Source organism: Salmo trutta, chromosome 17 (assembly GCF_901001165.1).
Source record: "Salmo trutta chromosome 17, fSalTru1.1, whole genome shotgun sequence".
Lineage (NCBI taxonomy): Eukaryota > Metazoa > Chordata > Actinopteri > Salmoniformes > Salmonidae > Salmo > Salmo trutta.
In genome coordinates this window covers 23,482,292-23,503,192 of record NC_042973.1, presented here as the reverse complement: position 1 = coordinate 23,503,192, position 20,901 = coordinate 23,482,292, and the positions used below count along the sequence as shown (strand labels likewise).

Genomic DNA, 20,901 nt, shown 5'->3' with positions numbered 1-20,901 from the left:
CCTTACTGAGCAAGGAGTATTTTTCAAGTTTTTCCTGATTGAAACATTTCCAACATAGTTGGTTCCAGAAATACAAGTCAGTTACAAAGAAAGTAGATAAGGTGTGACAGCTGGGCATACCAGTAGGTGTGCATTATAACGACAAACATTATCAGGGGAGATTGTCAAAATGACAGGTATCCTCACCATCAAGCCAATACACAGGCAAAGAGAAATCTGGAAAGAGCGCCATATGGCTTCAGTAAACTGTCAGAAGACAACATGCTTCATTATAAATAGGTATTTTTCTTTGTGATGAAGAAGTTCCCTCTATCTGTAAGCTAATGAGCTGTCAGGGTATGGGACTTTTAGTATGCAGAATAATCACACTGTATGCAGATAAACTACTAGAGCATGTGTTTTAATATATTCTGGTCATGAAGAAACAGACCCTAGACTATTAGTCTGCTTACTGATTAACATGTCTGAGAGATATAAATTAACATCTGCCACTGAAGACGGCTCAGTGAAAACTGAGATGAGGATTCCAATAAGGGCAAGTACCATGAACTTTCCAACGATCAAATCCCTGCCCCGAAGAACAAACACGCTAAATCAGTAGGACTTGTACCATTGACCAGTTTAGCTGGGCTCATATTTCCACCTTACTAACGTTAAATCAATATCATCACGTCTTCTATCACATTTGCCTCCAGTCTCTTTTCCAGAGTAATTGCCTGGAGCCTCAGCCCAGCCATTGACTGCCAGTGGGAAAAGCACCAAATGTCATTGGTTAATCAGAATGCATCTGTGATGTCCTTGCCCCACCCTAGAAAGCATCATGTCTCCTGTCCATTATTATTCAGAAGATCTGCAGTAATCATGTGAAAGCCTTGTTTTTCAAATTATATTTGGTAGTGAAAATGTACATCAACATGCAATACATTGGGCTTCATCTCTTGTGAAGAACAAGAGAAAACAAGTGATTGATGGAGACGTGTTTCCAATTAATATAGGATTGGGGAGAGTGAAATTGTGGAGAAGGAACAGACACACAACAGATGGTTTCTCTTTATCAAAATAGTTTATTTAGAAGCCTTTTGTCACAAAAGCAAGACGCTCCTTATCCTCTGGTGTCCCCAACCATCTCTCATACTCTGTCAACTAAAAATGTGAGAAAAATAAAACACAGTAAATTACTTGAGAAGAGCTAGAGATTTTTTTTGGGTAGATTAAAAAAGCAATACTTCACATCACTATCAATTTGTTCTCTACAATCATACACTTGAAAAAAATGGGTGCTTGTCAAATGCTCACTATTATTGTACACGGTATGTAAAATGAACACTGCAAGAGAACACAACGCACAGGCCTAGAACAGGAGAAGTCATTGGTTAAGACACAACCACCATGAACAAGAGGTCCTGTGAGCATGTTTCTCATTCTGAATCAATGCAGACGAAATGTTTGTACAGAGAACCAGTTGGGAGACTAGAGGCAGTTTCCAGGATCTTCAGAACGGAACAAATGGGGCAAGACCAGCACTCGAACCAACAGAAAAAAAAAGACATGAGATAAGAGACAGTAAAAGGGGCAGACAGAGACACAGAGTGTGGATCAAAAGTATATAAATTCACCTTATCAATGAGACACAATGGGAAGATTGTTCCTTCTCACTAAATAGACAACAGTGAGCAACAGTGACACCCTGCTACTACTTTTGTTCAGCACTGTAAAACCATTTAGACAACCTCTCTCTGAGGGCAAACAAGCAGAAATGTTTTGGTGGCCATTTTGTTCAGTAACAATTACACAATGGCCTTTACATTTTGGGACAGACACCTTTTTTACATTTCCAGAGAAAGCTAGGCTTCTTGACAGGTATTGGTGACTTATGTCCCTTGATGCTTGATGTTGCCTGGGCGACTTGGGTAGGCAGGCAGGCAGGTTGAGGGTTATTTCCCTGGGATCTTGGCCCTCTTGCGGGCGATGGCATCCTCAACAGCTTTGAGCTGTTTCAGCAGCTCCTCACGGCGGGACAGTGTGCTGCTAGGCTTGCCGGAACCTGAGCCCGGGCCGCCCGGGGGCTGCTTGCCTGAGCCCGAGGACAACCCCCCTGGACCTTTCCCAGACGACTTGGGTGGTGGGGACAGAGGACGTTTTCTAAAGAGAGAAATTACATGATTGGGTTTAGTGCCACATGCCTATGACAATTTACAAGGGTTATCATGGGTATTAATCTACCTGTATAGAGAGGGTGCGTGTAGATGTATAAATAGTGACGACATGGTCACATGCCCTGTGTATTGGTGTATATCATATACTTCTGGGGCTTCCACTTTTGTGACTTGTTCCACATTCAAAACAAAGGCTTGTGGTTGCTCTAACATCCTAAAATGACATCACTACTGCAGTGGTGAAGGGCAGCACCAACAAAGAGGTGGCAGGTTGGGGTTGTGTGTGTAGTTTTGGATGAGAAGCAGCAGAGGGCACCTACCTTTCTCCCGGTGGTGGCATGGGGCGAGGGCCCTGGCCTCTGGGCCGGTCCATTCTAGGAGAGAGTGGGGGCCGTCCAGGCATCCTCCTGTCACCACGACCTGTAGGACATTGACGGGAAGTTGATTACATACAGCAGGAAAGTGTGGCCTCAGATGAATGACTTGGTTCAACACAGACATAGCATATAGAAAGAACAGATAATGCAGCCTACGGCAAGGTTTCTCTGGTAGTTGGATTTCCACATTTGGTATAACCAAACCACGTGTGTGTGTGTGTGTGTGTGTGTGTGTGTGTGTGAGTTCCTTGGGAAGAACACATTATTAATGTCAGACTAAGGCGTTTTCTGGACAGTTTGAGGCCCTCACCTCTCTCAGGAGACAATGCTATCCTCTTGCTGAGTGGAGAGGTAGGCCTGTCCTTGTCTGAAGGCATGTATCGCTTCCTGTTACCCCGCTCCGCCTGCTGCGACAGAGTGAGAGAGAGATAAATTGTTAGTCAGACAGTTCACAAGCAACAAATGCAAAATACAGTATATGAGATAAAATCACATTTGCTCAATGTTCAATGGTGGCATTTAAATAATGTGTGTATATACACAGCCTACTCTGACAAAATATCAGCGATACCAAAAGTATGGTATACAGAAGCTTGATATTAGTACATCTAGTTATTCAGTCTGACTGATAAGAGTATGAGGAAGTCAGACACATTGACTGTCCAAACCCTCCTTCGCACAAAGACACTCAGACCTCTAAACTCTAATGCTATTAGTACCACAGGGTGTGATATCAGTGTCACTTGTATCTAAATTAGTGTTGTCACAATACCAGTATAGCAATCCTTCAATGCCAGATATTCCTTGGCAAAAAGAAAACACGAAGCAGAGTGAACTCTGTGGTCATTTAAAACATACATTTGTAAAATAGTGTGTGCTATAGCTTGCAAAATAAATAAATGTGACTCTGGGTGGCAACATAAGGCAGTTTCTTTCCAACATTAACATCATTTCTGTCGATTCTAGTCTCGGGACAACACTAATCCACATATTTTTCCAGAGTAATTCAGAGACTCAGTCTATTTGAGTTGAGGTGAGAGCAGTTGACTTTCAACAGTAAATCCATCAGCGGTCACCTTGTTGAGAAGTGTGAGTTTGATGTCTTTGTGCTGGCCATAGCCTCCAGGGGGTCCCATGGGGGCTCCGTGGGGCGGGTGCATGGGGTGGCCGCCAGGACCGTGTCCCCCTGGACCGTGTCCCCCTGGACCGTGTCCCCCTGGACCGTGCCCCCCTGGACCGTGCCCCCCTGGACCGTGCCCCCTGCTGCCAGGCCCAGATCTGGGCATAGGGCCGTGGGTGTTTCTATGAGGGAGGCCTGAGGTATCAATCTTCCTCCGGTCCTCTCTGGGGGGATGGGGCTCATCTTTCTTAGTGGGCTTCCCTGTGGAGAGCAGACAGTATACATCACTAACGTACAACCCATAGAACCACCAGATGCTGCCATTCTGTGATGACACATCAACCACAATACAATCCAGAGTGAATTGCAGAGTCTATGACAAAAGCCTAACGACTACCTTTGTCCTTGTTTGGACCCCTGTCCCGTGGTGGGCCCCTCTCCTTGCGGGCATGGGGTTGTCCGGGGGTGGGGGATCGGGAACTGGCTGACGACACAGGGCTGGCCAGGTCAGCGTACATGTCATCTGAGTCAGCGCTCCTCACTGAGCTGCTGCTGGAGGAGGCCGAGGACACACTAGACACACTGCTCACACTCAGAGACCTAAACAGGGACCACACAGGCCACAGGGAGAGAGAGACTCAGTGCTGTGTCACAAAAACCTGCACACACACTAACTCAGGCTGAAGGATATATTGACAGAATATTGACATTTCTAGTGGGGGGATTTTTATTTAAGTATGACAAATTATGATTAAAATGCACAAGAACAGAAGGTGGTGACTGAGTGGGTGGTGGGGCAAAATGGGGGACAAATCAATCAAACGGATGAATCACTTAAGATAAATGAAGAGAGGGGCAGGTGTACAAGCCAGGGTAATATAGATGGCAGATATAAAATCGCATAGTACCTGGATTTTCTAGGTAGTTGACCAGTGGATAAACAGCAAAGAAAAACAAGAGAGAAGGTATTTAATACATATCGGTTTCAAAGTGGTACCTGCATCAAATCAAATTTTATATGTTACATGCACCGAATACAAACAAACCTTAACGTGAAATGCTTAGTTACAAGCCCTTACTCAACAATGCAGTTCAAGAAATAGAGTTAAGAAAATATTTACTAAATAAACAAAAGTAAAAAAATGAATTAAAAAAAAGTTAATAAAATAATAACGAGGCTATACCAGCACCAAGTCAATAACTCTTTTCTGAGGCAAAATACTCTTATTTGTCAGCTTTTAAAGCAGTGTAGTGGAAGTTAGTGGAAGTGGGATCGGTTCTTCCTACCTGGACTTCTTGGATCCAGAGCGTGAGATGGAGGCAGAGGAGGAGCGGGATCTGGAGCGAGAGCTGGAGCCAGAGTAACTACTGCCACTCACACTGCCACTGACTGTCCGCCTGAACAGGGGAATAGAGTGAGAGGAGAGAGAAAGATGAACATATTTCAGTGAGCGAAGAGATCATCATACTTTTAATAGTAGATTGTACATCACAGTAACAATGTGTCAGTCCAATTGATCGTCAACACTGGAGCTCCACGGGGTTGCGTTCTCAGTCCCCTCCTGTACTCCTTGTTCACCCACGACTGCATGGCCACTCTCTGTTTATCATATATGTATAGTCACTTTAACTATACATTCATGTACATACTACCTCAATTGGGCCGACCAACCAATGCTCCCCCACATTGGTTAACCGGGCTATCTGCATTGTGTCCCACCCACCACCCGCCAACCCCTCTTTTACGCTACTGCTACTCTCTGTTCATCATATATGCATAGTCACTTTAACCATATCTACATGTACATACTACCTCAAATCAGCCTGACTAACCGGTGTCTGTATGTAGCCTCGCTACTTTTATAGCTTCGCTACTGTTGTTTATAGTCTATAGACTGTCTTTTTACTGTTGTTTTATTTCTTTACTTACCTATTGTTCACCTAACACCTTTTTTGCACTATTGGTTAGAGCCTGTAAGTAAGCATTTAACTGTAAGGTCTACACCTGTTGTATTCTGCGCATGTGACAAATAAACTTTGATTTGATTGCATACTCGGCAAGGCATTTTAGGTCACATTCATATAACTTAAAACAAACTGTTGTCCCTGCAGTGGAGTAGAGTGCTGCATCACAGATCAAGGGAGATTTCTCTCAGAGCAAGAATAAAAGCTGTGTTCATTTGACGCCACTAACATCAAGTCACGGCGTGACTGACGATACAAGTTCCCCTGAGAGGAAAACCTACGGAACAGCCTACAACTGTCTTCAAGTCCTACTTCTCTTGCCAAGGAAAACTCCCAGCGCACCTCGGGCGTCATCGTGCCAGTCAGCTGTGAACATTCATCTCTGAGTGACAGCATCTTTTGTGGAAATGAATTAGTAGTGCCAGGTTGTGTCTGAGCTATGTGGTAACACTAAAAGCATCTAACACCCATTGAAATAATTCCTTGACAGCCCTTAAGATGCCCACACATTAATCGTGTACCTGTCTTACTTCCTACCCTTTTGCCTGCTCCTGTGACATGGACACCTGGTGAGCAGTGCCAAAGTCATCACAATATTCAAATCACCATTACATACAACGATGGGCAGAAACATCAGAAGTTAATAGAATGTGCAAATATTTGTACTTTACTACTTTCCACATCAGCCCTCCATGTTTCAATCACATGCACACTCTGAAAAGAGATAGAAAGAAAAGCATTCATACATTATTCAAAATGTATCCATGGTATGAAATTACGTTATGGTTCATGTTCCACTAAATAAAAGGTGTTAAGGAAAAGTGTGAAGGAAAAGTGTTAGAACCATTAACTATGAATCATTGCTGAACAAAATGACTTACATAAATATGCAGTCAAGCCAATAAATTAACATTTTATAGGGGAGCACAATGCGTCTTTAGAGCTGCAGGACCCCCAGCCAACAGGTTTTACATGAGATTTTCCACAGGGAGAACCATGCCACCCACACAGCGTGAGCCTAGTGCATTCTAACCATGCAGGCAGAGAAACCACAGCCAGTGGCTCGCCCCCTCGCTGTCCTTTCCTACCCTTTTACTGTCCTTTCCCTGACCACAGCACCAGCCATGGGTTCTTCCCCATGCAGGCCCAGACATGGCCATCAGCTGACCAAGAGATAGAGGATCGTTTTCACCAAAATAGGCCCCTGCTGATGCAAATCTACTTGCCATACAAAGTGGCTTTGTGAGCTGAGGGATACTCGTCGTGCAAGTTCAATAAAAACCCCACACACACACACACTCACAAATATGCCTGGTATTAGGCCTACCTGTGACATACTGCCTGAAAATAAGGTTAACAATCTGATTTGCAAAATATTAAAATTATTAAGTCTCTAGTTAGTGGAGCCGCAATAGAGTTCACTGCAATAAGCTAGTAATAAAAAAAGACTAACACCCAGATGGGAAAAAATATGTCTCTCCTTGATTTGTGGCAATATTTTGTAGAATCATTGCACCGTGGTATTAGGGACGGGCACAGTTAATTGAATAATCAAATGGACGTTAGTATTGGATTACTTGAGTGAGTGTTCATTTAAAAAAATATAATAATTGTAGTCCTATTTTAACAATGAAAAAACTGTCTAAATTAAATGAAAATTATACTTGTGACATTGTTAGCTACAAGGATATATACGATGACACTTAATTCTTAATTTAATAAAACACAATGTAGCTTTTATAACGATGCGTTGAGCTACTGCTGCACGTTTAGCCCTCCAGTCCTCCAGTCCTCCCTGACATCGGTACACTTCAAACAGCAATTACATGCTCGCAACTAACAGACCTTCCCTGTAGCTCAGTTGGTAGAGCATGGTGTTTGCAACACCAGGGTTGTGGGTTCGATTCCCACGGGGGGCCAGCACAGAAAAAAAAAAAAAATGTATGAAATGTATACATTCACTACTGTAAGTCGCTCTGGGTAAGAGCGTCTGCTAAATGACTAAAATGTAAATGTAACAGAGTTTCCACAAAACCTGAAACAGATCGATGCAAAACACACACCAGAAAACGTTGTTACAGAACATCGGTGAAAATCAGAATTCTCTTTCACTTTTGCTGTTAGCCAAAACTAGCGGAGAAAAGAAGTCTGTCCTCTGTTTACCACTTCCATGTGCATTTGTGTCATTTTGATTGGTCAAGAGCATTTTATTTGTGTGTTGCATTTGGACTACCCGCATATACAAACAAATGTCATGATATAATTTGAATAGTAAAATAATTTTGAATATCCATCCCTACTTGGTATATCACTGGATATCCTTGAGCTCTCAGGTTGGCTGTGTTAATATGTGACAGAGGAACTTGTGATAGACGGATGGCCAGTAGAAGTGTGTACTTCTGTCCTACCTCCTGGGTGGGTTGTGCTGCTGCCTCTCCTTCCGTCGGCCCCCCTCCCGAGGCGGCATGGGTCGGCCCCCCTCCCGAGGCGGCATGGGTCGGCCCCCCTCCCGAGGCGGCATGGGTCGGCCCCCCTCCCGAGGCGGCATGGGTCGGCCCCCCTCCCGAGGCGGCATGGGTCGGCCCCCCTCGTGGGGCTCGCGGTGGTTGACGGGCTTGCCCCCCTCCAGGGTGGGTTTGGGGAGTTTTCCAGGCTGGCCTGGCAATGGTGGGCTGGGAGCTTTTCTGGGGGGAGCCTTCTCCCTACGAGGAGGGGGAGGTGTACCAGGCTTCAGTGGGACGCTTGAGGATAAAAGTATATTGCTTTGTTGTTTGGCATGCAGCATTCACACGTCACACGGGGCAAACCCCATACTTTCTTCAAAAGACTGATTGACTATAGACTAACACCAGAAGCATGCTAGCTACACATCTAAGGTTATATAGCATGTCAATTAAATGCAAACTACTCTATTATTATGTAAGACTTAGTACCTATAGACTCTTGAGCCATGAAAGGAAAAGTACAAACGATCTGTGTGAGTTGTGTATGAAGGTGCACAGCACAACTGATGAATATACAGCATGTCTATGGATGAATGGGTATGGCTGTACCCTTTGGGCCCTAGAGCTGGCGGGGCCTCAACTTTATTCTTGGCGCTCCTCTGTGCTGAAGGGGTCGGAGATGGAGACGATGAGAACGATCTGGACCTGCAGTGAGATAAACAGAAGCCCAAGTTTATCTTATGGGAGACCAGCTATCTTATGCGAGACCATAGGTTAAAGGTTAACATGGACTCAGTGAATGAGTGTCCTATTCAATAGACAGTGTTGTGGGGGTGTGTTAGGTGGTGCTGTGCGTTGACAGACAGGCAGGCAGAGTGTGTGTCGGACCTGGAGTGGCTGCCACTGAAGGAGCTGCGCTGGGATGAGTGACTGGAGTACGAGCTGAAGGACGAGGAGCCTGAGCGAGACCGAGAGCGGGATGAACCGGAGCCTGTGTAGGAGGACGAGCGGGACGAAGATCTGCAGAACAGAACACACTTAACCTCACTCTTTAACACACAAACACGGAGTACTCAAGTAGATTGGAACACTGCAGAAAATAGGTGCTGATGTAAGGCAGAGTACCAAAGTAGATGTAAGGCTGAATTGAAAGCTACCTAGATGAGTTGGACAGCGATACAGAGGATCCAGAAGGCCGGTGTCGCCGGCGGCCCCGCGGTGGTGACCCAGATATGCCCGGAAGTCTCCTGGGGGATTTGGACCGGCGCCAGGGGTCCTTCCACTCATCTGGCCGCTTGGAAATGGGCATGAGCTCCTTTTTGGAAGGCGGTTCCATCATCGGTCGACTGAGGGGGAGAGAAAGGAAATAGGGGCAAACAAATTAAAATCACAGATTTTGCAATAAAGCATCACAAATGAATGAGACTGAAATCATGGACAGAAGGCCAATGATGAATGAGGACATTTTGATTCCATTCACTGTTTTCATTCCTTTCTTAACACGCTTTTCAGTGACAGGTCTTCTCTTCTTTTTTGAAGAGCTGTGGTATGAGGATGACAGCATTGTGCGTACCTGGAACCAGTTCATGTTCCTGATAGAGTATGGCACGACATATTGACACAACATATTGACACAACATACTTGAGCGACAGCCTTCCAGTTATTCCCAGGTAAGAGAAACCGAGACACTGATTTACAACATGATGCGTCGCAACAGGAGCTGATCATGATCTAAAAAACACATTCAAAAACGTTCAAAAGACTGTTCCTTGCCACACCTATGTGTATTATACGTCCTGTGCCAACTTCCTGACAGGTTGTCATTCTAAATAAGAATGTTCTTAATTGATTTACCAGTATAAAGAAAAATGTGAAAAAAATGGAAAAGTATTCAGAGAGAATTCTTTTTTTCCCCTCATCAATCTACACACAATACCACATAACGAGAAAGAAACAGATTGTTAGAAATGTTCGCAAATTTATTAAAAATAAAAATACATAAATATCAATTTACATAAGTATTCAGACCCTTTACTCAGTACTTTGTTGAAGCACCTTTGACAGCAATTACAGCCTTGAGTCTTCTTGGGTATGAGGCTACAAGCTTGGCACGCTTGTATTTGAAGAGTTACTCCCATTCTTTTCCGCAGATCCTCTCAAGCCCAGTCAGGTTGGATGGGGAGCGTAGCTGCACAGCTATTTTCAGGTCTCTCCAGAGATGTTCGATCGGGTTCAAGTTCGGGCTCCTGCTGGGCCACTCAAGGACATTCAGAGACTTCCCCCGAAGCCCCTCCTGCGAGCTTAGGGTCGTTGTCCTGTTGGAAGGTGAACCTTCGCCCCTAGTCTGAGGTCCTGAGTGCTCTGGAGCAGGTTTTCATCAAGGATCTCTCTGTACATTGCTTCGTCCATCTTTGCCTCGATCCTGACTAGTCTCCCAGTACCTGCCGCTGAAAAACAAACCCACAGCATGAGGCTGCCACCACCATGCTTCACCGTAAGGATGGTGCCAGGATTCCTCTGGACCTGACGCTTGGCATTCAGGACAAAGAGTTCAAACTTGGATTCATCAGACCATAGAATCTTGTTACTCATGGTCTGAGTGTGCTTTTCGGCAAACTCCAAGCAGGCGGTCATGTGCCTTTTACTGAAGATTGGCTTCCGTCTGCCCACGCTACCGTAAATCAAATCAAACTTTATTTGTCACATGTGCCGAATACAACAAGTGTAGACCTTACTGTGAAATGCTTACTTACAAGCCCTTAAACAACAGCACAGTTCAAGAAGAGTTAAGAAAATATTTACAAAATAGAATAAAGTAAAAAATAATAATAAAATGTAACAATACGAATAACGAGGCTCTATACAGGGGGTACCGGTACCGAGTCAGTGTGTAGGGTACAGGTTCATTGGGGTAATTTGTACATGTAGGTAGGGGTGAAGTGACTATACATAGCTAATAAACAGCGAATAGCAGCAGTAAACAAAAGGGAGGGTGGTCAATGTAAATAGTCCGGTGGCGATTTTCTTATTTGTTCAGTAGTCTTATGGCTTGGCGGTAGAAGCTGTTGAGGAGCCTTTTGGTCCTAGACTTGGCGCTCCGGTACCGCTTGCCGTGCGGTAGCAGAGAAAACAGTCTATGGCTTGGGTGACTGGCGTCTCTGACAATTTTATGGGCTTTCCTCTGACACCGCCTATTATATAGGTCCTGGATGGCAGGAAGCTTGGCCCCAGTGATGTACTGGGCCGTACGCACTACCCTCTGTAGCGCCTTACGGTCAGATGCCGAGCAGTTTCCATACCAGGTGGTGATGCAACCGGTCAGGATGCTCTCGATGGTGCAGCTATAGAACCTTTTGAGGAGGTTTTGTCGTGCCCTCTTCACGACTGTTTTGGTATGTTTGGACCATGATAGTTCATTGGTGATGTGGACACCAAGGAACTTGAAACTGGACCCGCTCCACTACAGCCCCGTCGATGTTAATGGGGGCGTGTTCAGCCCGCCTTCTCCTGTAGTCCACGATCAGCTGCTTTGTCTTGCTTACGTTGAGGGAGAGGTTGTTGTCCTGGCACCACACTGCCAGTTCTCTGACCTCCTCCCTATAGGCAGTCTCATTGTTCTCGGTGATCAGGTGTTGTGTTGTCAGCAAACTTAATGATGGTGTTGGAGTCGTGTTTGGCCACGCAGTCGTGGGTGAACAGGGAGTACAGGAGGGAATTAAGTACACACCCCTGAGGGGCCCCAGTGTTAAGGATCAGCGTGGCAGACGTGTTGTTGCCTACTCTTACCACCTGGGGCGGCCCGTCAGAAAGTCCAGGATCCAGTTGCAGAGGCCTTAGCTTGGTGACGAACTTCGTAGGCACTATGGTGTTGAACACTGAACTGTAGTCAATGAACAACAATTTCACATTGGTGTTCCTTTGTCCAGGTGGGAAAGGACAGTGTGGAGTGCGATTGAGATTGCATCATCTGTGGATCTGTTGGGGCGGTATGTGAATTGGAGTGGGTCTAGGGTGTCCTGGAGGATGCTGTTGATGTGAGCCATGACCAGTTTTTCAAAACACTTCATGGCTAACGACGTGAGTGCCACGGGCGGTAATCATTTAGACAGGTTACCTTCGCTTCCTTCCTGGGATAGGATAAAGTAATCCTTCTAACCCCCCCCCCCCCCCCTTAAAAGATTTAGATGCACTATTGTAAAGTGGTTGTTCAACTGGATATCATAAGGTGAATGCACCAATTTGTAAGTCACTCTGGATAAGAGCGTCTGCTAAATGACTTAAATGTAAATGTAAAAATGGATATACAGTACCAGTCAAAAGTTTGGACACACCTACTCACTCAAGGGTTTTCTTTATTTTGTACTATTTTCTACATTGTAGAATAATAGTGAAGACAACAAAACTATGAAATAACACAGAATCATGTAGCAAACAAAATTGTTAAATAATTCAAAATATATTTTATATTTGAGATTCTTCAAAGTAGCCACCCTTTGCCTTGATTACAGCTTTGCACACTCTTGGCATTCTCTCAACCAGCTTCATGAGGTAGTCACCTGGAATGCATTTGAATTAATAGGTGTGCCTTGTTAAAAGTTAATTTGTGTAATTTCTTTCCTTCTTAATGCGTGCCGTGCAGAAGGAAATTTGCAACACAAACAAATATGGAAGAGTGAACGTGGCAAGGAAACACGGAGCTCGTACTTAATAGAGGGGCAAGGTCGGTCGCATGGATCTGATTTGGGAATGAAAAGTCTGGCAAAATATGCCGCAGGCCAGTCCCGACAACAGGCTCAAACACCACTAACCTCTTACCACCTACGTAAGAATCATGTGAAACAGTACGGGGAGAGTCTACGGATGAGACCCAAAAAAGTACAGTCGAGTGCTCAAAACAAGCCCGACTCAGACGTTGCAAGAGGCTTTTGCCCGTGGCACACCATATGGCAAAGAATCACAAAGATGGAAGGAGATAACAGCTGCCGTTACAACATACATCTGTAAAGACATGGCCCCAATTTACACGGTCGAGAAACTGAGGTTTCGTGAGTTGGTGCTAACACTCGACCCAAGGTACCAAATGTAAATTGATGTTTGACACGTATTAAGGCCAAAATAACATGCAAAACAGGCAAGCCCCCCCCCCCCCCAAATATATATTTCAGGCCTGTATTTATTTTGTTTGCAACAATAGTTTAAGTGTTTTCTATTTACCTTTTTAGATTTTATACAGTCATATTTAATATTTTGTTAAACACTTAAATTGAAAATTTGCACAGGTAAATATAAATATTATATAAATATTATATAAATATAATATAAATAAATAATAAAATATGCGTAAGTACCTTTTTATTTGTTGAGTATAATTCAAAATGTAACAAGAAATAGGCCTTTACATGTGGTCATTTTATATGAACAATTTATTCATTGAATTTACAGAAAATGTGCTAAATATGAGATATGTATCATTATCAGGATATGAAATGACCTATATCGGGATGAGATTTTGGCCATAGCGCCCAGCCCTAGTTCCCACCATGAGAAAAAAGGAACCAGCACACTGCTCTTGATAGCATCACTGCTCTTTAATAAGCTTTACGTATCAGCCTTACGGCCTTCGTCAGAGCTCGATACGTAAAGCTTATTAAAGAGCAGTGATACTATCAAGAGCAGTGTACGGGTTTCTTCTTTTTTCTCATTTTATTGAACTGTTACCATGCACCTGCAAAAAAGATAGCTCAGATGTGCGAGTGCCTTTTTAAATTTTGGTTCCCACCGTGAAGCATGGAGGAGGTGCGATGGTGCTTTGCTGTCATTTAGAATTCAAGGCACACTTAACCAGGATGGCTATTACAGCATTCTGCAGCGATACGCCATCCCATCTGGTTTGCGGTTAGTGGGACTCTCATTTGTTTTTCAATAGGACAATGACCCAACACACCTCCAGGCTGTGTAAGGGCTATTTGACCAAGAAGGAGAATGATGGAGTGCTGCATCAGATGACCTGGCCTCCACAATCACCCGACCTTAACCCAAATGAGATGGTTTGGGATGAGTTGGATCGCAGAGGGAAGGAAAAGCAGTCAAAGTGTGCTCAGTATATGTTGGAACTCCTTCACGACTGTTGGAAAAGCATTCCAGGTTAAGCTGGTTGAGAGAATGCCAAGAGTGTGCAAAGCTGTCATCAAGGCAAAGGGTGGTTACTTTGAAGAATCTAAAATATATTTAGATTTTTTAACACTTTTTTTGGTTACTACATGATTCCATATGTTACTTCATAGTTTTGATACCTTCACTATTATTCTACAATGTATAAAATAGCACAAATAAGGAAAAACCCTTGAATGAGTAGGTGTGTCCAAGCATTTGACTGGTACTGTACACACAAAAAAAACTCCATAAAAGTCAAAGTGAAAAGAATTCTACACATTTTTACAAATCAACACAAATTCAATAACTAAAATAGTTGTTGCTTAAGTATTCACCCCTTTGTTTAGGCAAGCCTAAATTAGTTCAGAAGTAAGATTTGGCAATAACAAACCGGAAATGGAATATATCTTTAAGTGAATCATTATGCTGTGGATGATATAATAAACCAGCTCTGTTAACTTAGTGCCTCAAGTGAGACGTCACAGCAAGGTTACATCATGAGAATCTTTCCCAAACATCAGTGGCAATAAGTGAGGTGGGGGGGTGCACAGCTCAGCTAAACTTCCAAGCTGAGCCAACTGTTGGAAGAAAGGACTTAAGGAGGAAGTATTACACTTGAGTCAATGACACAAACACTGAGGGAAAACAAGCACGTCAATACTCTGTGGGCGTCTCAGTGCATGCAAGCTGATATTAGTCACTGCTCAGTGAAAACAGTGTGTGACAGCGACACTACTGTAAACAACTTAAGCCGGGTGTACACTACACGATTTGGCCCTGATTTAGATGTCCCAGACAATGAGACCCTCAATGAAACACTGCAAGGAAACATGGCCACTCTCAATGATACACTGCACGGAACATGGCCATTCAACGAGACACTCATTATAATACTAATAATAATAACAGATACTGCATGTCTGACATGGACGGGATGGGCAAGTTGCATCATGTTTCGTATGCAAAACTCCTCCCTCACCACCCTTTCCAAACAAACCCAGAAACTAGGCACTCCTGTCATCGAGAAAGAAAACAGTGAAACAAAATACATTACTTCCTGAGTGAATGAGTCAATCAATGCTCTCTCCACAGGCTATGCTACAAACTGGCAAAGGAGACCACAATGAAACTCAACCAGTGTTATTTCTTTATTTAACCAGGTAGGCAAGTTGAGAACAAGTTCTCATTTACAATTGCGACCTGGCCAAGATAAAGCAAAGCAGTTCGACACATACAACAACACAGAGTCACACATGGAGTAAAACAAACATACAGTCAATAATATAGTAGAAAAATAAGTCTATATACAAAGTGAGCAAATGAGGTGAGATAAGGGAGGTAAAGGCAAAAAAAGGCCATGGTGGCGAAGTAAATACAATATAGCAAGTAAAACACTGGAATGGTAGAATTAATGGGGTGTAAAGGAGCAGAATAAATAAAATTCAGTAGGGGAAGTGGTAGTTGTTTGGGCTAAATTATAGATGGGCTATGTACAGGTGCAGTAATCTGTGAGCTGCTCTGACAGCTGGTGCTTAAAGCTAGTGAGGGAGATAAGTGTTTCCAGTTTGAGAGATTTTTGTAGTTCGTTACAGTCATTGGCAGCAGAGAACTGGAAGGAGAGGTGGCCGAAGGAGGAATTGGCTTTGGGGGTGACCAGAGAGATATACCTGCTGGAGCGCGTGCTACAGGTGGGTGCTACTATGGTGACCAGCGAGCTGAGATAAGGGGGAACTTTACCTAGCAGGGCCTTGTAGATGACCTGGAGCCAGTTAGTTTGGCGACGAGTATGAAGCGAGGGCCAGCCAACAAGAGCGTACAGGTCGCAGTGGTGGATAGTATATGGGGCTTTGGTGACAAAACGGATGGCACTGTGATAGACTCCATCCAATTTATTGAGTAGGGTATTGGAGGCTATTTTGTAAATGACATCGCCGAAGTCGAGGATCGGTAGGATGGTCAGTTTTACGAGGGTATGTTTGGCAGCATGAGTGAAAGATGCTTTGTTTTGCGAAATAGGAAGCCAATTCTAGATTTAACTTTGGATTGGAGATGTTTGATGTGAGTCTGGAAGGAGAGTTTACAGTCTAACCAGACACCTAGGTATTGTAGTTGTCCACATATTCTTAGCCAGAACCGTCCAGAGTAGTGTTGCTGGACGGGCGGGCAGGTGCAGACAGCAATTGGTTGAAGAGCATGCATTTAGTTTTACTTGTATTTAAGAGCAGTTGGAGGCCACGGAAGGAGAGTTGTATGGCATTGAAGCTCGTCTGGAGGGTAGTTAACATAGTGTCCAAAGAAGGGCCAGAAGTATACAGAATGGTGTCGTCTGCGTAGATGTGGATCAGAGACTCACCAGCAGCAAGAGCGACATCATTGATATATACAGTGAAAAGAGTCGGCCCAAGAATCTAACCCTGTGGCACCCCCATAGAGGCTGCCAGAGGCCCAGACAACAGGGCCTCCGATTTGACTCACTGAACTCTATCTGAGAAGTAGTTGGTGAACCAGGCGAGGCAATCATTTGAGAAACCAAGGCTATTGAGTCTGCCGATGAGGATGTGGTTATTGACAGAGTCGAAAGCTTTGGCCAGGTCAATGAATACGGCAGCACAGTATTGTTTCTTATCGATGGCAGTTAAGATATTGTTTAGGACCTTGAGCGTGGCTGAGGTGCACCCATGACCAGCTCTGAAACCAGATTGCATAGCGGAGAAGGTGCGGTGGGATTCGAAATGGTTGGTAATCTGTTGACTTGGCTTTCGAAGACTTTAGAAAGGCAGGGTAGGATAGATATAGGTCTGTAGCAGTTTGGGTCAAGAGAGTCCCCCCCTTTGAAGAGGGGGATGACCGCAGCTGCTTTTCAATCTTCCAATCTTTATGACTTAACAGGCCAAAGTCGCAAAACTTGTAAACAGGAAAACAAATGCAAAACCCCTTTTAACCAACAGGTTGCCCTGCCTAAGAATTTACATCACGAATATGACAGCAAAACACAAACGCGAGTTGAGCCAGCTTAAGACAACTATGATATCAATTGGTGGTCACAAACGTGAGCAAATTATAAACAATAGATGAAATGAATCGCAGAAAGGAATAGTTAGTCAGAGTTCTAGATAGTGGGTGGAAAGATTTAAACAACGCAGTTTGGAATGACGATCAGGGAACCATCTTGCTTGTGACTAGGGCTGTCCCTGACAAAAACATCTTGGTTGACAGAGTCGTCGGTTCTTTCGACCAATTGATTGGTCAACATTTTAAAACATGTATTTTCCCATATATAGACACACCCTATGTCAACTATATGTCAGCTTCTGAGCTTGTCTGATGCTTTAAGCACAGCAATTAAAAATCAAGACACAAAAATGACTAAAGAAGGAGCCAGAGATCAATATAGCCTAACCAGAAGAAAACAAAACCTGTTCCCAACCAGAACCTCCTCCTCCCGCTGCTGCTGGCATTTAAAGATTCTGCCAATATGCTCCTAGATTTGCCAGTAATCGGCTACACCAGCGGTCAGCAACCTTTTCCATTTGGAGTGCCAAGTTATCGTACCATTTCTATGCGTGCCAGTTATGATTTTCATACGCACATTTTTATGGAACAGTTTAATTTCATTTATAATAAAGTCTTCATATCTCAAAATCAATGTCGTGGTTAATAAAAACTGGAAATGAAAATTAGACTAATTTTACATATTGCCAATATGTAAAAATAGCCTACATAAAGCCAACAAATAAAAACATTGCAGCCTGCAGGTAGAAAATATCCTGATAAAAACAAATATCCTATAAATCACATTGGCAATGCATGGCCGGTCTGCAAGTAACTTGAAACACTATCAATTACTAACTTGGATCAGGCCTGAAGGCACTTGAAAACTTGCAACATTGTCTAAAATATTGTGGGCCCTCAGAGTTTCCGGAGCCAGTGAGCTCCAGACAGACAGACACAGCTGTAAGCCATTTGCGCAATAGATAAGTAGTAATCAGGTTGGCCTTTTTTTCAAATAGGCTTCATTGAGGAACTATTGTCATTCTCAATGGATGTAAAAACAGACTTTGTTTACTTGCATTTTGAGGCGAAGAAAATAAATATTTGAGAAACTCCACAGTGATGGTGAGTTAAGACAATCATAAATCGTATCAGATACCCAAATGTGCACATTAATAAGCCTACATTTGCATGCCAGCCAGGTAGCCTAGGCCTAGTTTATGCGTAATCAGGTGCGCGTCCTTACTCAGGATTGACAGGAGCGCTCCAAACAAAAGACAATAAATTGACAAGTCGTAAATGGAATTAAATAAACCAAAACGTTTTCCTCACAAGTGTGCCTAGGTTGTGTGCTCAGCAAACAACATGTCCACTCCTACAATGACAAAGGTAAGACTGTAATAATAATAATTGTAATAATAATAATATATTCAATGCATTAACAGAAATTACCGTAACCAAACAAACATTGTAGATTAAAAATGGTAAATGTACTACTGGTGATACTGGTGTGCCACCCCCACGGCCTCTGCAATGGATTATTCCACTCAGACAGGGGTGAATCAGACAGGTGTCTCATGTGCCATATTTATTTATATATGCCACTCCAACTAAATAAAATCTCAGTCGACCGACAGCCAATCGACCAAACAATCAACAGTAGACTAAATGGGGTCAGCCCTACCTGTGAGATAATTTGGAGGATTCCTATCAGGTAGAAACAGAAACCTAATACATTCCAGCGTCTTGCAGTCATACATGAATATATTTTCTAGGCATGTGCCTCACCAATGATATGGAAGTAGTGTAGAGTATGACCAATAGCTGCCTTCCAGCTCCCTGTTATCTTTAGGTGCTGACAGATCTGTTAACTTAGCTCCCCAACAGACGGGACAGCAAGGTTACATCATGGGAAACTTTCCCAAACATCAGTGGCCATAGGTGAAGGTGGGTGGGGGTGCATAGCTCAGCTAAACTTCCAAGCTGAGCCAACTGAAGGAAGGATATACTTGAGGAGGAAGTATTGCACTTGAGACTATTACACAAACATGAGTATAATATGTGGGCATCTCAGTGCATGCAACCTGATATTAGTCACTGCTCAGTGTACAAAACTTAAGCCGGGCGTACACTACACGACCTGGCCCTAATTTAGCTGTCCAAGACAAGTTAAGATCGGAGAAAAAAAATCCCCAAACCAATACCTCTACGGAGGTACGTTGAGACATCGCAGCCTTTAACCTCAGCTCAATCAGTGAAGGGACTGGTGTCTTACTGACACTGTATAGGCTACTGTATGTCTAATATTAAAGAAGCCTGGAGGTATTGCTCGCTTGAAGCTGTGGACCACACTATCTACCAAGAGAGTTCTCAGCTATATTTATTCGTAGCCATCTATTTACCACCACAGAACGATGCTGGCACTAAGACCGTACTAAACCAACTCTATAAGTGATAAAATAATTTATGTGTTTAAAGATAATGATTAAATAATTCTACCCTGAAACGTAACCATTAGGGATTATAGTTCATGTAGCATGTATAAGGAATAATTAAAGTATTAAACATAAGTCCAACTAGGTTGGACTGGGAGGGAGATAAATGTGTGTGTGTGTCTAAGAAAATACCGAGAACAATTAAAACTGTGTTTGACCCGACCTGGCTAGAACTCTGAGAAACTTATGATAGGACAGGGAGAACTTCTCAAGGTTCCTCTAATCTCGGGGGAATGGAACGGACAGCGCTGGGTAGTGATAAACAGTGGTGAGAACTCTGGGGAGGGATACAACTCACCTACTGTTCGTGTGCATGTATGTGCGTAGGATATCTACTGTTTGTGTGTATGTATGTGCGTAAGTAAGGAGTGAACTATAAAATGGATGTTTTTGTATTATGGACTTCAGAACGTTCTCTGAATAAACTGTACGAACCTTTTGCAGAAGCTGAGTCTTTGACTAATTATTATTAACCCAGTGTCTTACAAACCTTGGGGATTGATCAAAGCTTATTGATTGTTAGTTATTATCATTGGGATAGAAATTTCTCATGACAATAAAGCCATAAGCAAACAAGAAAATGCTCATGCAGAAGCGGCGCTCCTAGGGGCCGGAGAAGTTAATGCAGGCAAAAATCTGTTTTACTTTCTACCTTCACATGTGCAACCAGAGAGAATGTTATATATAAATAAATAAACATTCTCTCTGGTTGCACATGTGAAGGTAGAAAGTAAAACAGATTTTTTGTGATCTGAACACCTCAAACTTAGATTCATCGTCCATAACACTTTTTTCCAATCTTCCTCTATCAACTGTCTGTGTTCTTTTGCCCATCTTAATCTTTTCTTTTCTATTGGCCAGTCTGAGATATGGCATTCTCTTTGCAACTGCCTAGAAGGACAGCATCCCGGAGTTGCCTCTTCACAGTTGACGTTGAAACTGGTGTTTTGCGGGTACTATTTCATGAAGCTGCCAGGTGACTTGTGAGGCGTCTGTTGCTCAAACTAGACACTAATGTACTTGTCCTCTTGCTCAGTTGTGCACCGGGGCCTCCCACTCCTCTTTCTATTCTGGTTAGAGACAGTTTGCACTGTTCTGTGAAGGGAGTAGTACACAGCGTTGTACGAGATCTTCCGTTTCTTGGCAATTTATTGCATGGAATAGCCTTCATTTCTCAGAACAAGAATAGACTGATGAGT

The 20,901-nt window shown here is 43.4% G+C and overlaps 1 protein-coding gene across 5 annotated transcripts in view; it reads right to left on the bottom strand.

The window, feature by feature from the left end:
• Positions 1-1,044: 1,044 nt before the first annotated feature.
• Positions 1,045-20,901, bottom strand: part of zc3h18 (zinc finger CCCH-type containing 18) — a 28,420-nt gene continuing 8,563 nt past the window's right edge. For 3 of the 5 annotated variants that reach the window (XM_029696249.1, XM_029696247.1, XM_029696250.1), the window contains exons 10-20: positions 9,220-9,408; positions 8,951-9,082; positions 8,672-8,767; positions 8,027-8,359; positions 4,941-5,051; positions 4,562-4,570; positions 4,051-4,253; positions 3,610-3,914; positions 2,844-2,940; positions 2,477-2,576; positions 1,045-2,142 (exon numbers count right to left, since the gene is read on the bottom strand). In XM_029696249.1, coding sequence (XP_029552109.1) covers positions 1,935-2,142; positions 2,477-2,576; positions 2,844-2,940; positions 3,610-3,914; positions 4,051-4,253; positions 4,562-4,570; positions 4,941-5,051; positions 8,027-8,359; positions 8,672-8,767; positions 8,951-9,082; positions 9,220-9,408 — 1,783 coding nt within the window. In that variant the 3' untranslated portion in view covers positions 1,045-1,934. The remainder of the gene's footprint in view (positions 2,143-2,476; positions 2,577-2,843; positions 2,941-3,609; positions 3,915-4,050; positions 4,254-4,561; positions 4,571-4,940; positions 5,052-8,026; positions 8,360-8,671; positions 8,768-8,950; positions 9,083-9,219; positions 9,409-20,901) is intronic. The other 2 variants (XM_029696248.1, XM_029696251.1) reach the window with 2 other exon arrangements.